Raw genomic sequence first — 15601 nt, forward strand, 5'->3', positions numbered from 1 at the left:
AGAATTATTATTATTATTATTGTTGTGGTTGTTAGCAATAGTAGTTTTTTATAGTCATATTAACATATATCAAATCAAATTGGTGACAAAAATTGTGCAGAACAACAAAGAAGTGTAATTTTTTTAATCATAGTTTATATTAAAAAAAGTATCAGAAAAATCTTTATTAATTTTTTCCCCCAAAACCATTCAGCCCTATTGACAGTGACCAAAGTAAATAAAGATGGTGATATGAAAGAAAGTAAAGAATTATTATTAATTAAAAAAAACAACAGAGCAATTAATTACTTTGACAAATTTAACTTAACTGACAGTAAATTTCACTGCTGGTTATATATGTTCTAATTGTGTATGTGACAAATAAAAATAATTTTTTCAAAATAAAAATAAAATTTTAGAATGTGCAGAGTGTGGTTTCAAATTTTGTTTAACTGAACTGTGTGTGTAAACTATTTTCAGTGCTCTGATGTGTCTTTAAATACATAATCATCAACTCTTTGTTTAAAGTGAATTTGGTCATAGACTGTGGTTGTCACTTGCCTAAATGAGCTGTATGTATAAAAAACAGAATTAAACTCTCAGAACAGGAGTGAAATCTGTATTTAGCTGCAGTGTGTACGTGGTGAGATGTTGTAGGTGTTGAGAAGAGAGATGAGTAAAAGAATCGTGCAAAAGCCTAGAGAGCAGAATAAACAGAAAAGAGCAAAAGTAAAATGTATGCAACCATGAGAAAGATATGACTAGACTGAAAATGACTCTGGGGGAGGGGAGGGGGGTAACTCAAAATGTTTGACTGGGAATGAAAAAGCCTGATCATAGAGAGGGTTCTGAATGCAGAGGGAGATTCCTTTGTGCTGCCAAATACATATTTTGCATTGTTAATTCTACATCGTCTCGCATTCATCCATCTCGAGCGTCGCATTTACACCCTGTCAGATGCGACACATACAATTTTTCCATGTTATGTGACTGAACGCATATGAGAGATGCAGAAAGATGCAACAGAGACAGGAAAACAGCGACAGAGAGAGCAGGAGCGAGAGAGGCAGCCAGTCTATAGGGATGCAAGTAGGGGGAGGAATTTGGTTTCCATGGCAACATGCGGAAGGCTGAGCTCTGGGTGTCCGTTCCAGCTCTAACTGCGTTGCACTGCACCGGCCCTCGCCTCGCCTCACTCCCCCCATCCTCCCCCACTCTCGTTCCCTCTGCAGCTCTCTCTTCATCCCTCCCTTCCACCTCATACCCCTCCTAATGTGTGGAAGACACGACACCACATTCAGCTCAGCATCAGCCAGCCCTGCTGTCAACATAACGCTGTGCCTTGTGCTTTGATGTAGACAATGGAGGCTCTCTGTTCTCAACGTAGCGGTCCCACGCTCTTCAGCCACGTCCCGAGACCACACCCACACTGCCATCTCCATCTCACGCCCCCCGTCCCTCGCGCTAGATCTCCGCTCATCTGAAACGCCAGCACCCGCAGGCAATGTGCCGCCACATGCCGCTGGGGGTGCTGTGATTGGGAGGACGTGAAAATGAGAGCTGCCATGATATAGTGTGACCGGATTGTAGTGCCTTCGTTCAGAGTATTTCTGAAAGACTGGCTGATGAAGAGCATCATCCTGGCTTATTTCTTTCAGTTTCAGCTACATTGCAGCCTAGCTACTATCTACATATATGAACACACAAATGAAGTGCAACCATCCACATGTATGCATTAATATGAACATCTCTAAATCAGCTTGTGGTGAAAAATTTAACAGTGGAAATGTGCTTTATGATTACATCATAATCATTTGTATCAAATTTCAAGACCTAGTGCCCAACAATAAGAATTTATACAAAATTCATATTTACCATCCTGATATTTCAACTGCCCCAGAATGTTTTAATATGTTTAAAGTAATAAAGATTTAATTAAAGTACAAAAATAATGTAATAAGTTTTTAATTTACAATACTTCTGATGTTGTATTTTCTGCTATAAATTCAAACTCTGGAAAAAGATGCCATACAGTCATCTGTTTATAATTTTCCAACCCATTCTGGGTGATGTAAAACCTCAACTTTTATACAGCAAAATTCCCCACTACAATTTTCAGCATATCACACAAAACTACATTTTAAAGTTTCCAAGGCATAAAACACATATGCATGATCAAAGAACCTATATACTGGCAGGTCGTGCACACAAAATTTGTTTTTGCATTCCACTGCAATGGTTTTTCATAGTTTTCCCATGTATTTATGCACTAGACAAATTGACTTTTTTCTTTGAGTCCAAAACACAATAACTAGTTCTGTGTGAACAGCCCATGAGGGAAAAAGCCTAGCATGCACTTTTATGAGCTGTGCTTCAGATATAACCAAAATATCAACGACTGTTCTGATATTGATTTGCTGTGCTGTGTATAATACTGAAACTTATTTCTTCAGACAGCATCTAAAAATTCAGTATTAACACAAAAGGCAGAAAACCACACTGATCCTAGGCCATTAGCACATACTTAATTTGTAAGCAGTGAGCACTGGCACTGAAATGAACTAGTCATTCTACTTGACACAGTAACAAATCCCCAAGCCAAGAAAGATCTCATGACACATTTAAAAGCACCATTTCTGAATTCTTGATTTTTGAAAGAAAAATTAGGTTTTTAGCAGCCACTGACCTTTGGTGTCTCTATATGAGAGCGGCTTACCAGTCCAGCCACTCTCTCCACCTTCTGTGAGCTCCTCCTGCTGGTCACTCGCACCCGTGACACACCCTCTTCACCCGAGGTCTGCCAGTACAAATCACACAGATCAGAAAAAGCTAGTGGTTAGTATGCTGAATACATAGCAAAAATCATCATAAAATCTAAAAACTAATTCTATGGAAAATGTAAATGCTCTGATCTAATCCATATATATATATATATATATATATATATATATATATATATATATATATATATATATATATATATATATATATATATATATATATATATATATATATATATATATATATATATATATATATATATATATAGTATTTATTTGGAGTTCCACAGGAAGATAATTTTCACTATGAAAAACTGAACAACCTCTCCTGGGCTGTGGAATATTCCAGCATGGGCACTAAGATTTATTTGTTATGTGAACAGAAAGTATCAGACAAACAGTACCATTTCCAAGGTGGTTTAGATGAACAGACATCTGTATTATAATAAAAGAGAAAACAAGTGCCAGCAAACATACACACACACACACGTGCATTAAAACACTATCCACAACTATAACATCTAACATCTATGACAACTTTTTCATATATCGCACTTTAGTCCAAAATAAACACAACCAAGGCTTGATTAGATTAGTTCCTACCTGTTTCTCATAACGTATGGCGCACTCACAGGCCACAGGCAGCAGAGGGCAGCCTTTGGAAAAGGCCATGACAGCAAAAGGAACAAAGACTCTCTCACTTTCCCTTCCCAAATGCTAACAAACTCAACTCTAGAATGTTCTTTTAGGATTCGTCCCATTCTAAAACTCTCATAACAGTGTGTGTTCATATAAACAAACACACAGAGGCATGCAGGGTTGCAGCAGTAGGCCAGGCCACACCCATTTAAGAAAAAAAAAAATAGAAAAGAAAACAAATAAAGTCATATCTACAATCACAAAAAAAACTGCCTTCAGGCAACATTCCACAAAGCACAATGCAACTTTACCGTTTTTATCATTGCCTTCATTAGACCACCATGAAATGATTGGAAAAATAGTTGCTGCCAAGCCCCAGGTTTGCCGTCATATTATCACTGGCTCAGCTTCGAGATCGACACTGCAGCAGAGAACATGCCGGAGTGCTGCAGTCTCAAACCCAGAGAGGAACATGGAGGCGCTGCTGGTGTCCAGTGCCATTGAATCACTGCTGACACATGACATACTGCTCGCTTTATACACTGAGGCTGGATTATGTACTGCTTGATACATTTAAATAAAAATTTTTAACCAGATATAAAACAGATACCAAATTACATAACACTGTTTTGTTATCAACTGTAACTGTAGCTAATATAAAACATAAAGGGAAGACCGACTGCCCCTTGCTGTTTTACACAAAGGCTTTATAATGATTGGGCTGTAAATTATTCCAGAGTCTTTTTTTTCTTCCTTCTGCACCAAATCTGGGAATTTGCAGACTCATTTCATTTAACGTCTCTCAGGTGACCGCACGCTATGAATGCTAATGAAGCCTGAGCCGGACATTCACTCAGATCTAGCTTTGCTCGCTCTCAGAGAACTACACACACGGATTCAGACCGAGGCCTGTGATGGTCTCCTCTCCACCACACATTACATAGTGACCCCTGCAGTATTTTTGTGGAACATGTGTCACATTAAGATGTCGCTTCTGGAAACTGCCAGTTGGGGATTTGAAATGGAGAAGATTATGCTCACAGAGACTGTCCGAATGTCCACTCTTCATTTGTTTCATTAATGTGTTTAGCGTCAATCAAGACTGCATAAATATCAATCATTGCTGGGTTTTTACCAGAACATCTACCATAAGTATTTTACCTCCACACATATATACGTTTTTGAATACTGCACTGTAATAAATTAACAAAATCATAGAATTTAAATGATATATTTTAATAACTATTTAATAACTCAAAAGCATGTATTAACATTATATATCAAACGTCTAGTTCTTCCATAAAATCATTGTTTAACCAAGTATGCAAAAAGAAAATGTGGATAACCAAATTTTACCCTGAAAATCTTGCCTGATTTTCTATGAGTACTCACTGAAACCCATCAGCTTATAAGAAGCTATAGGAAATTGCTTTATTCCTTGTTGAAAACAGTTTAAACAAGCATTCTTGATTTTTCCGGGGTCCTTGGACAGTTGGAGTGACTTGAGTTTGCAAAGCTGTTTGCAATAAAAAAAAAAAACTAAAAATTAATTTACATTTACATTTATTAATTTAGCAGACTCTTTTATCCAAAGAGACTTACAATTGGGGAACACATCAAGCGACTGATCTTAAAGAGGCAGTGTTTGTCATACCAAGTTACAAGCTTTGTTCAAATAAGTACAAGCTAGACAAAGAAAAATGAAAGAAAATATAATTTAGTTTTTTGTTTGTCAGATAGTGATGAAAGAGGTGAGAGATTTAATAATTCCACAGAACTTCCCACAGAATCTCCCTGATTTCAGATTTTCTGAAACCATTGAGATGACGGGAAACTTCATCCTATAACATTTTAAAAACATCAGTCATAAGAGACTTCTTTACTGGACGAACAGACACTATTTTAGTCAAACCCGAGTGTATGCTTGTGTGAACCCTCAGAGAGACCACAGAGTGATCCTCCCTCGCCGCAGTTGCTTTTAACTAATTCCACACAGAAGTTGAGGTTATTTTCTGTACTCTCCCTATAAATACTTTGCATAGTCACATGATTGCAGACACTTGTAACGAAAGGTCCTGGTGACATCATCACACAGCCCACCGAGGAGCACTTGGTGTTATCACTGCAGTGCTTTCTAGATATGACTAATGTTCTGTAGTGTCTGTAACTTCCACATGCTCTCTCTTTCATTCTTTCATTCCTTCCCTCTTTTCTTCTATTTTTTGTCCAGCACTTCTCTGTAAACTTCCCTCCCCTATGTTTTTTCTAAACCTTTGTCTGTGCTAATCGCTGTTATTGGGGACAAAGAATAGTACTAGGGACAGATATAAACACACTGCAAAAGTATCATGAAATATGCTCAATAGGATTCATCTACTAAATTTCTGAAACCATATGACAGCTTTGTGCAAATAGCAGGTCAAATTTAAGATATTCACTGATAATCTCCCCTTCTGTGCGCTGTTAACTGCTTCACCTGTCAGTGAGCTAAACTTGAGAACCAGATCGGTCAGATTCATGGAAGATAACAAAGATATAAGGGTTTGGAAAACATAAGGGTGAGTAAAATATAGCTGCCCTTTCTCTAGAGCTCTTACCTCCCATGTGTCCACAGAGATGCTGTCTTTAACTCCATTTTGTGCTGCATTCATTTGCAGGGTAACCTCGTAGCATTCCTGAATATCTGGGAATAATGGAATAGCGATGTCATTGAGGGAATAAATAATAATAATTTAAATAATGCAGGTATTTATGCTGAAATATGTAACACCTCTGCTACATTTTTAGATAAATAACAAAGAAAAAGCATATGAAATAGAAAATATATAGTATAAAGTATAAATGAGGCTGGCCTTCCAGCATTTATGCTACCAAGAGAAAAATAAAACATCCATGCTAAAGGACTATTTCACCCAAAAATTACATTTCCCATTTACAATTGTCATTTACTCACTTTTAAGTTGTTACAACCCTGTATGCCTTACTTTATTGAGTGAAACGTTTGAAGGGATATTTTATCAGAATATCCAAATGAATGAATGTGGAAGGAAACCCCAAAAATCCCAAAAGGACCGAAAATATAATAAATCATCATAAAAGTATCATAAATGTACTTCATGCTTGTGTCTTAAAATAGATTTGTTTCACTGAATTCACTGAAATCTGGCTTTAAACATTTGTTTAACATCCATGGACACGATTTGCCTGCTATGGCAAAGAGCAGCTTGAACATACTATAAATATCTAATTTTGTGCTTCACAGAATAACGTGAGTCATATGCTTTTGAGAAATATGTATTTAGCCTCTAAAGGTAGGCAAAGATTGTTAAAAAAAAAAAAAAGAAAAAATAAGAGGACTTTGCATTCAAATCACAAAACATTTGGGGTGAAATTAATATGATGCAAGAGAAATAAATATATATGTTTCAATACTTTGGGGTTTTCTTGCAAAACTTCCACTACCATGAGGAGCCTTGCATTCTTGAGCAAAACATTTGCGTTCCCCAAGAAACTTTAAAACGCAAAAGTTTTGCTAGTGAACGCAAAAGCATTGAAATGCAATTTTTATATTAACATGTCCCCTTACGAGTTCCAAAGACATGAGAATTAGTATATTATGCCAGAATTTTCATTTCTTGAGCACCATCAATAGATTAATAAAAAAAGCAAAGGTGCAAAGTCTTCACATGCCAACTGAACAAGGTCAAGAAAGACCAATGTCAACCTTCGGCTCAACTTGAGCATCGTTCCCACTATTGTGGGATATCTATTAATATCATCCAGCGGCCACATCCCAAATTCCTGTCCATACTGGGTTTAGAGAGCCGGAGCAATCATATTCACTTAGAGATGCTTTTAACGTGACTCATTCGTGACAGCGCAGAGCCTGCAAACATTAGCAGAGGTAACAGTGGCCCTGGTGTTGAGGGTCAAGCACAAAGCTGTGAGCTGTTTACACTTGTGCAAATTGGAACAATTGGAATAGCATGTTAAAATCATCAGTGCACACTAGAGCAGAGCTGTGGGATTATAAGTATTCACATGAAATTAGTACATGAGAAGTTTGCTTGGACCACTGGAATAAAACAAGGGGTGTTGCAGTGGCAAACTGTTGAGCTTTTCTGAAGGTACAAGCATTTGGACAAAAAAATCCTCGAAGTGGTTGTCCCCCTTTTTTCTCAAATGCCTATTTACAGTGCAGTCACATTTACCACTGCTCAGAGATGTTGAGAGGAATTCCAGTTATTTTAATAGGAACCCATGTGATCTTGAGTTACCCACACAAATTGCATTTGTCTTCAAACTGGTCAAGCGAATTCGCTCACTGACCAACAGAAAACTGCTTGGTTTGAAAGTAAGTTCTGTAACAATGAACAGTGGACCTGTTTAACAACAAAGTCTTCCCAAAATGTAACTTATCTGACTGCAACTTGCATGTAGTATAAGCCCCCATATTTTCATACCTCATTCTAAAATCGCTTTCAGAATTTGTTTGTCCATTGCAGCTCTTTCCAGCTTTAACTGCTCCGACTGACTGTTAATTCCAGTCTTAAACTGTGGAGGCACTTGTTTGTTTGTGTGTTAAAAACAGACCGTCAGTTCATCATTGACTTTTTCTGTAGGTTTATATTGCTTCGCCAGTAGGTGACAACAAGTTTTTGTGAGAGACTTAATAATATAATTTACTATTTGCTTAGTTTACCATGTAAGCTTACAGTTTACCATGCTTAATTTGCTTTATTTACAATTTAAAAGCACTGATTACTGTGCGAAATAAATGACACTCCTAAGTGAGTGAATCATTCCCTCAGCTGTTTCAATTATATATTGATTTATTCAAAACTGTGTGTTGCACAGAAACAAACTTGCAAAAAATGGACGAAGTATCTCAAAATATTGTGTAACAATCATTCTGGTGGTCTAAATATCAGCATGGCTGCAATTCTTTAAACAACAGCATTCTTGCTTGTGTTCATTTCTATGTATTTAATAATTACATAGGCCTATTTGAATAACTTCTGACGGTTACATCAAAGATTGGGATGTTTCTGGTCTCTTAATGGGACTGCTACTGTCCTGGTCATATCCCCAAACCACCTCTTCCCCCCTTCCAACAAGACTGATTTGTTTCTTTACTCCACCCTTTCTTCCTCTCTATCCGTCTTACCTCATTACCTCTCAGGTCACTAACTGCCGTGGCCTGTGGTCCCCAACAGAGGGACGACCAGCTGATGAGAATGGAGGGAGACAATACTGCTGATGTCACCCACACTCCCACACTGGCCCACAGCCTGCACTAATAACATAATGAGATGCCTGTTACCTCGCTGTGCCTTTGAAGCATAATGCACTCTCGGCCCCCTTTGCACTGGAAGAAACGAGCTAGTCTTTTTTAAGACTGAAGAAGAAAGAGCTCGAGAGAAAAGCAACTCTTTTTTTGGACAGATAAGCAGTGCACTCAGACTAGCGGTGCATGCAGACCGTGTACGTGTGTGTGTTTCGTGGGGAGGGGTTGGGGTTCTGTTAGGGGCAGTAATGGAGTCCCACTGGGGTGCAGCGGGAAAGACAGTAGAAGAATGGGGCTATGTGACTCATCATGGCTGTGTCTGTGTGAGCCTGTGTGAGTGGGAGGAGAACAGTGTGTGGGAAGCAGTTTCATCGCCTGGCTGGTCAGAGCCAGATGAGAAATAGAGGTAGCGGAAAAAAGAAAGAGAGCGACGGGGAAAGTAAACTAAAGCATCGAGTCTTCCACTAAATGCTGTATGATTATAAAACATGCAGGTGTGGGATGAATGGAAATGCATAAGTGTGTCAGACAGAAACACCTCCTCGTTTAGTAAAGCTGTCCTGAATGTCTTTGAAGATGTGTGAGTATGAATTATGTCTTCATCGAGGAGACCTTTCCCCTCAAATGCATTATTGAGTGAAATATAGCAGGCAACATCAATGAATATTCATGTCTAAGGCTACTTGCTGTCATGGATATAACAGATTGTGTGTGCACTCACATTTTTACAGCTGAATGCTAAAAATCGGTTCTGCAAAACCGACAAAGTATTTCAGACAAAGTCCTGGTGAAATGATACTTTTTTTTCCCTCCAAAAATAAAAAAAGCGTTTCAGCAGAATGTTCCCAGAGTCAAGTAAATCCTAAAAGACCACATAAATTCCTGGCCACTGAACAAAAAACACAAAGTCCTTTTGCTTAACTACACGGAATCGTTTTTACACAACTGCTCTCGTTTTCAATTGGTTCACCTCATTTCAATGTCAATATTAAGTTAACACATATTTGATTTGTTGAAAACTGACTTTTTACACTCGGCTGTTATGTTTAAAACCACCCTGAACCAGTTTCCCACAATATACTGATTCTAAACTATATTTCATAGTTTAAAACATTACTTTACAGTTCATTCATATTATATAATAAATTAATCTTCATTTACAAAACATTTCACAGTACAAACTACATGTATTATCCTGTGTATTCAATATAATTCTCACCTCTTTTCCTCTGTAAGTACCTTGTAAAACTATTATGAGTGACCCAGCTATAACATCTTTTTACATTTTTAAATATACTGTTTTTAAGCAAACAGATCCTCAACAGACTTAGTCTACCGTTCTAAAATTTGCTATAGTTATGCTATTTGCTACTGGTGCTATAGTCTTTGATTAAAAAATGCAGCGTTAATGAGAATCCAAAAAAAAAATTAAAAAAAGAAAGTGAAGTAGGCCGACTTGTTATAGTATATATATATATATAAATACTGAAACTGTCTAGAAGGAACTAAAACATTATAACACAAAAAGAAACTCTATAGTGAGTACTGAGAAAGTAAGTACTGAGGAATTATGGACTGTCTGTTTCCCCCAGCAAATAAAAATAGCCCTGCCTTGATATTGGGTCATATTTGGGCACAGTCTGTGTGATCCCTATTCTGTTTGTGTGTTTGGAAACAAAGGGATGAGTGTGCAGTTAGGAAAACCTTTGTTCGAAATTGTGCAATCATGCAGACAACCAAACAAGCCCACGGTCGAATCTTCCTCCCTCCCACAGTGCATCACAGAACTGAATTGTTCCAAGCCTCATTGTATCCCCAATATATTTGATGCTCACTTTTTCTTTGATGCCACATAAAACAAAGGGCTTTCAACTTAGAGTCTAAGAACACTTCAATTATGTGAATGAGATGATAATGATAATGACTGAGGATTAAACATCATGTATAAACGCATGATATTTGGTCACTTAAAACCCCAATATTAAAGCTGTATTAAACTATAATCATGCAAATCAAAATATAATATTAAAATACTATAATATTTCATATGAAATAATATAATATATTCTGACAATACATTCTTACTCTTCCTCATTTTTGCTAGAATTCAAAATACTGTATTCCCTTTTTTAACTCTGGCCAACACCCAAGAGGCTGGAGAGACGATTGAAACCACATGTTGCTCTCAGCTCAGCCTCACATGACCCCTCTCCCCAGTACCTGAGACAGAGAATGGGCCGCCCTGCACAAAGCACTACTCTCTTCACTTTGGCCAAGAGCTGTTTGTTTATCAATCTACCAACATGTTATCCCACATTCCCGCTAATGATCCAGCCTCTTTCTGGAATGTGTGGAATCCTTATCCTCTTACAGTGCTATGCCAGTTTCGAGCTAGATAAATTAGAGTATTTGCAACATCTGTTTGGCTGCTGTAGTCAAACAGCTTTATTAGAGGCTCAGGAAAGTATATATATATATATCTTAATGCCAGCAGCAGGAGCAATTTTTGTTTTCGAAAATTATAATAATTTACCCCTAAATCACAAAGCTTACCACTATGAAAAAATAAACAGGAAGATTTAAGATTTAAGACAATTGCTGTAAAACCAGAGGAATCACAACGAAAGGTAAAATCTCCTAAACAGAATCCAAATGATTTTCGACTAAAAAAGGAAACAACTTTCTTTTAAAAAAGTGGGGGGTCAGTAATGTAATGTAAGAAATGAATAATTTTATAAATCAAGGATGCGTTAATTTGTTCAAAAATGGCAGCTTTTAACAATATATTTCTCTTTCTTATAAATGCTGCTCTTCAAAGATTGAAATCACAGTTTCAAAAAATATTAAATGACATAATTGTTTCGAAAATAGGAATATTTTGAGCAGAAAATCAGTATATTTGAATTATTTCTGTAGGATTGTGGGACCCTGAACACTGGAGTAATTACTGCGAAAAAAAAAAAAAAAAAAACCTTAGCATCACAGGAATAAATTGCATTTTAAAATGTATTTAAATAAAAAAAACAGCTATTTTAAATGGTAATATTCCACAGTATCATGATTTTTACTTCATTTGAGAGTAGTTCCTGTGATCAAGATCAAAAAATTACATTTACTTATATTACTTATAGCCTTTAATTGTTTTTAATTATATAAACTTGACATACTTTATATATTTACAGGTATAAATAAAATAGACTTCAAACAATAGACAATAAATGTCATTTTCTATGCCTTTTTAGAATGACCAGCACATGCACAACATATCATGCCCAGAATCATATGAGAAAACCCATGAGTTGAGATCAGGGGAAACCTGTCCCTCTCCTCACTACAGTCCTATAGCAACGCAGCCCCATGGCTTGATCACGGCCCCTGTGGTACTGCTCTTCTGCATCACAGCAACAGCAGCAGGCAGGCCTCATTAAAGCCTAGACCTGGTCATTAAGATAACCACTCAACCATTTCATAATGGGACTAATTTGTTTCCTTTGCAGGACAAAAACTAAAAATATGTTAGGAAACCTCTTATTTTTGTTAGATGCATCTGGCATGACAGTGATACCTATAGTTACTTGTGTTTTCTTATTCTGGCTGTTGTGAGACATCATTAAAATGTGACAGAGCACATCCACAGTACTGATGAATCAGCTGGGGTTGTGAAAGTCTGACATATTGTGTAACTTGAGAACAGTGCCGCAAACTTCGGCAAACATTCGGAAAGTCTCAGATACATGCAAAAATCAAGCCATGATTAGAGACAGCAGTGAGCAGTGATTTCAGTCTAAAACAGACAACCTTTTGTTTTTATTCTGAAAGAACCTATTCATGTGGCTTAATCTAATAAATCAAAACTAGGATAATGGAAATGAGTGCAAAAGATGAGCAATGTGTCGGATTTCTCTAGTACTAAATAAGTAACACGTATAACTCTATAATTTGCAAGGCAGCAATGTTAGTTTATCTGGTGAACTATTATATCCTAAAGCCATTTTTAATGTAAAAAGGACATTGAGGCAGCTGGTCCATGGACAGAAAACAAAATGTACCATTTAAAAAAATATCAGCAGTGTTTAGTTAAGCTGAACAAACTGTAACATGGCTTCTTGGAACATTTAGCTGAGTGTAGAATGCACTCAAGTGGTACAGCCCTAAATAATGACAGCTAATCATTATATGTTTTGAGAGCCAAACACAGAAACAAACCTCACCCAGCAGAGCCTGAAAAAGATGACTGCCAAAGATGGAAGAGACCTTCTCCACGCTGGTCTTCAGGGCCTGCTCTTCTGGACTGGTCAGACTTGCCTGGTACTGTTTCAGTAGCCCAACTGCTCTTTTGGTATCTGAAATAAAAGAAAAGACAGGCATTTCTATTTCAGTACAAGTCCTACTCATTTGAAGGCCTTTTCTCCATTACCTACATACGCTTTCTGACAGTCTGAAGACATTTTTAGATGCATGTCTAATTCTGTAAAGGCTCTGCTCTATGCTACATAGATGCTTGAAATCTGACATTACTTGCCTATAATTACAAGAACCCCTAGAAAGGGTGTGCAGCCAGATGTTCAACTCAACTAGGGCTGTCTAACAACAATTTTTCAGCAAGCAGATAAAAATAAATGAATGATTGGTCTTGCGTAACAGCCTGTGTTATTTGATGGGTTACTCCTATGGAATAAAAGAGACCATATGGCAAACAAAAAAACAACAACAACAAAATTAGACACCTGAGTAACACTTAAAATGCATTGGATAACAAGTGACGCTACAAGTGAGTTATTTTTGTTTTTCAGTTAACCAGTTAATAGTCATGTTCACACAGGTGTCCTGGAAGAGTAATCACAGGTTTAGTTCAGTTCAGCATATTAACTATGAGCTTGAAAATGCATCTGTTGTATCCAATAAGCAAAACAACAGCAATAACAATTCGAGTGAGGTTTATTTAAACATTTGTTGTTAAAAGTTTTCATTTAAAATCCTTATAATTCCTTTAAATGAAATAATGCTTCGATAGCACAGTGGTATTTACAGATTTTTAAGCATATTTTTTTTAGGGTTGTGTTTCTTTCAGGTAATGGTAAGGGAAGAAGAGATAGGGCAAAGGTAAAGCTTGTAGGAGTTTCCACATCATAGATTGTGATGGGTTAAACAGAGCCAGTGTGTCGCCTTTGCTACACTTGACATTCACTGAGCTTCTGTAAAGAATAGCGGTTTTATTAAAAGTTACATAATCTCACTTCAGACTAATGCTTCCTGTTTCCCTTGGGGTTTCCAAAAGATTCCTACGTGAAAATACACATATATCGAAACTGAAAAATAAAACGTTAAAAACAATTAAATCACTGCTACATCTTGTTTACAAGATATCGTCTTCTTATAACGACTGAAGCTGAACTGTTTAAACGGAACTTACCATATTTATGTACCATGTTGTGAAGACCGAAAAGAGATCCTGTAAATCCAGTCGCAACCTTTCGACTAGTTCTCCAAATAAATAATAACGCTATAAAATCCTTTTGGGGTCAGCTGTAACTTTCAAGTTAACTCCGACCAAACTGTCAAAAGTTTTGCCGTAGTTTTTCCATTCACAGTGACGGTATTGCTTCTTTTGGGAAGTTCTAGTAACGTTATTTAAAGACGGAATAGTGTAACTCCAGTTGGCAGCAGATGCTCGTTGTGGAAGCAGTGAGAGTGTGAGGCGGATTCCCGTTATCTGCCTTCGGCTCCAGCTTTGGGAAGTTTTGAGGGGAACCAAGTAAAACTGGAGGGCGGTCTGCAGTAACAGGGTCTTACTCATCCAAATAAACGATAACAAGGCTTATTAATGGGCTTGTCTTCATAGACATAGAGCTTTATAGTATGACGGCGAAGGGTAATCATATGTGATGTATTAGCAAAGAGAAAGGAAGGGAAATAAGGGGTTGCAAATTATCACAATAATTAGACCTGAAATATTTTTCGTTAGTCTAGCGGAAAGCACCAGAGAAGGATGATGCAAGTTTGACCATGGAAATTATTATTACGAAGTAGATCGTGCCACCTACTGGAGAAACGGTGAAGGGGTCTGTAGAAACCAATTAACCTTTTATAGCAATAATGATTGTGATATAATGAGGGGGAAACACATGATATTCGTTACTAGCTTGTTAGGGGTAGTTTTTTCTCAGTGTTTTTTTTATTCGATGTCGCTCTATCAACGCTTTGGGCAAATGAGAATCCCGGAGTGGATTTGGTTACAGATCGCTCAGTGTATTATCTCTCCTGTGACTCCGCTCCACTCACACATGCTGATCCAGACCTGCCTTCAGTCTGTGCGCTGGTTAGTCACACGTTCAGTAGCATAATGCAAAGTATTTGTGATCAGTTTATTTGAAACTTTAGCTTTATTACATTTACATCATACAAACATAAAGATTAAGCTTTCACCATTTTTATACAAGAAATTCACATTTTAAAAGTATGAAAGTAGCCCATGGTGTACCAGTTCAGGGTTGACTGGTCAATTTTTATTTTTACATTTGATGAAAATCTCACATTCAGTATCACAAAATATTATATATATATATATATATATATATATATATATATATATATATATATATATATATATATATATATATATATATATATATATATATATATATATATATATATGTGTGTGTGTGTGTGTGTGTGTGTGTGTGTATATATATATATATATAATATATGAGGTTATGTGGCTGGTTGGCACAATTTTTAAAGGAACAGAACAGATGTAAGTGTTTACTTTAAACCAGACTAACACCACTTAACCCAAATTTGCCATATAGTGTTTTAAATGATTAAATAAAAATGTATGCCATATAAAAAAAAATTGACATATAGTGTTTTTAATGATTAAATAAAAATGTATGATACATCATTAATTTTATTTAAC

General features: G+C 36.7%; 2 protein-coding genes across 2 annotated transcripts in view; both read right to left on the minus strand.

The window, feature by feature from the left end:
• Window positions 1–3589, minus strand: part of dlg3 (discs, large homolog 3 (Drosophila)) — a 72863-nt gene extending 69274 nt beyond the window's left edge. The window contains exons 1-2 of the mRNA XM_052574198.1: window positions 3363–3589; window positions 2666–2776 (exon numbers count right to left, since the gene is read on the minus strand). Coding sequence (XP_052430158.1) covers window positions 2666–2776; window positions 3363–3431 — 180 coding nt within the window. The 5' untranslated portion in view covers window positions 3432–3589. The remainder of the gene's footprint in view (window positions 1–2665; window positions 2777–3362) is intronic.
• Window positions 3590–3738: 149 nt separating this feature from the next.
• LOC127971309 (disks large homolog 1-like) lies at window positions 3739–14719 on the minus strand. The gene is made up of 4 exons (XM_052574203.1): window positions 14099–14719; window positions 12897–13028; window positions 5996–6081; window positions 3739–3906 (listed from the first exon to the last, which is right to left on the minus strand). Exons 1-4 carry the CDS (start codon window positions 14112–14114, stop codon window positions 3904–3906), a joined length of 237 nt encoding a protein of 78 aa, XP_052430163.1. The 5' UTR covers window positions 14115–14719; the 3' UTR covers window positions 3739–3903.
• Between the last annotated feature and the right edge of the window lie 882 nt (window positions 14720–15601).

This window comes from Carassius gibelio, chromosome B14 (genome assembly GCF_023724105.1).
Source record: "Carassius gibelio isolate Cgi1373 ecotype wild population from Czech Republic chromosome B14, carGib1.2-hapl.c, whole genome shotgun sequence".
NCBI lineage: Eukaryota > Metazoa > Chordata > Actinopteri > Cypriniformes > Cyprinidae > Carassius > Carassius gibelio.

Bases quoted from the DNA above. Each gene is read 5' to 3' on its own strand.
- LOC127971309 (XM_052574203.1), bottom strand. The intron at 6,082-12,896 runs GTGAGGTTTGTT...CATTATTCCCAG, and splicing joins TCTTTTTCAGGCTCTGCTGG to ATATTCAGGAATGCTACGAG.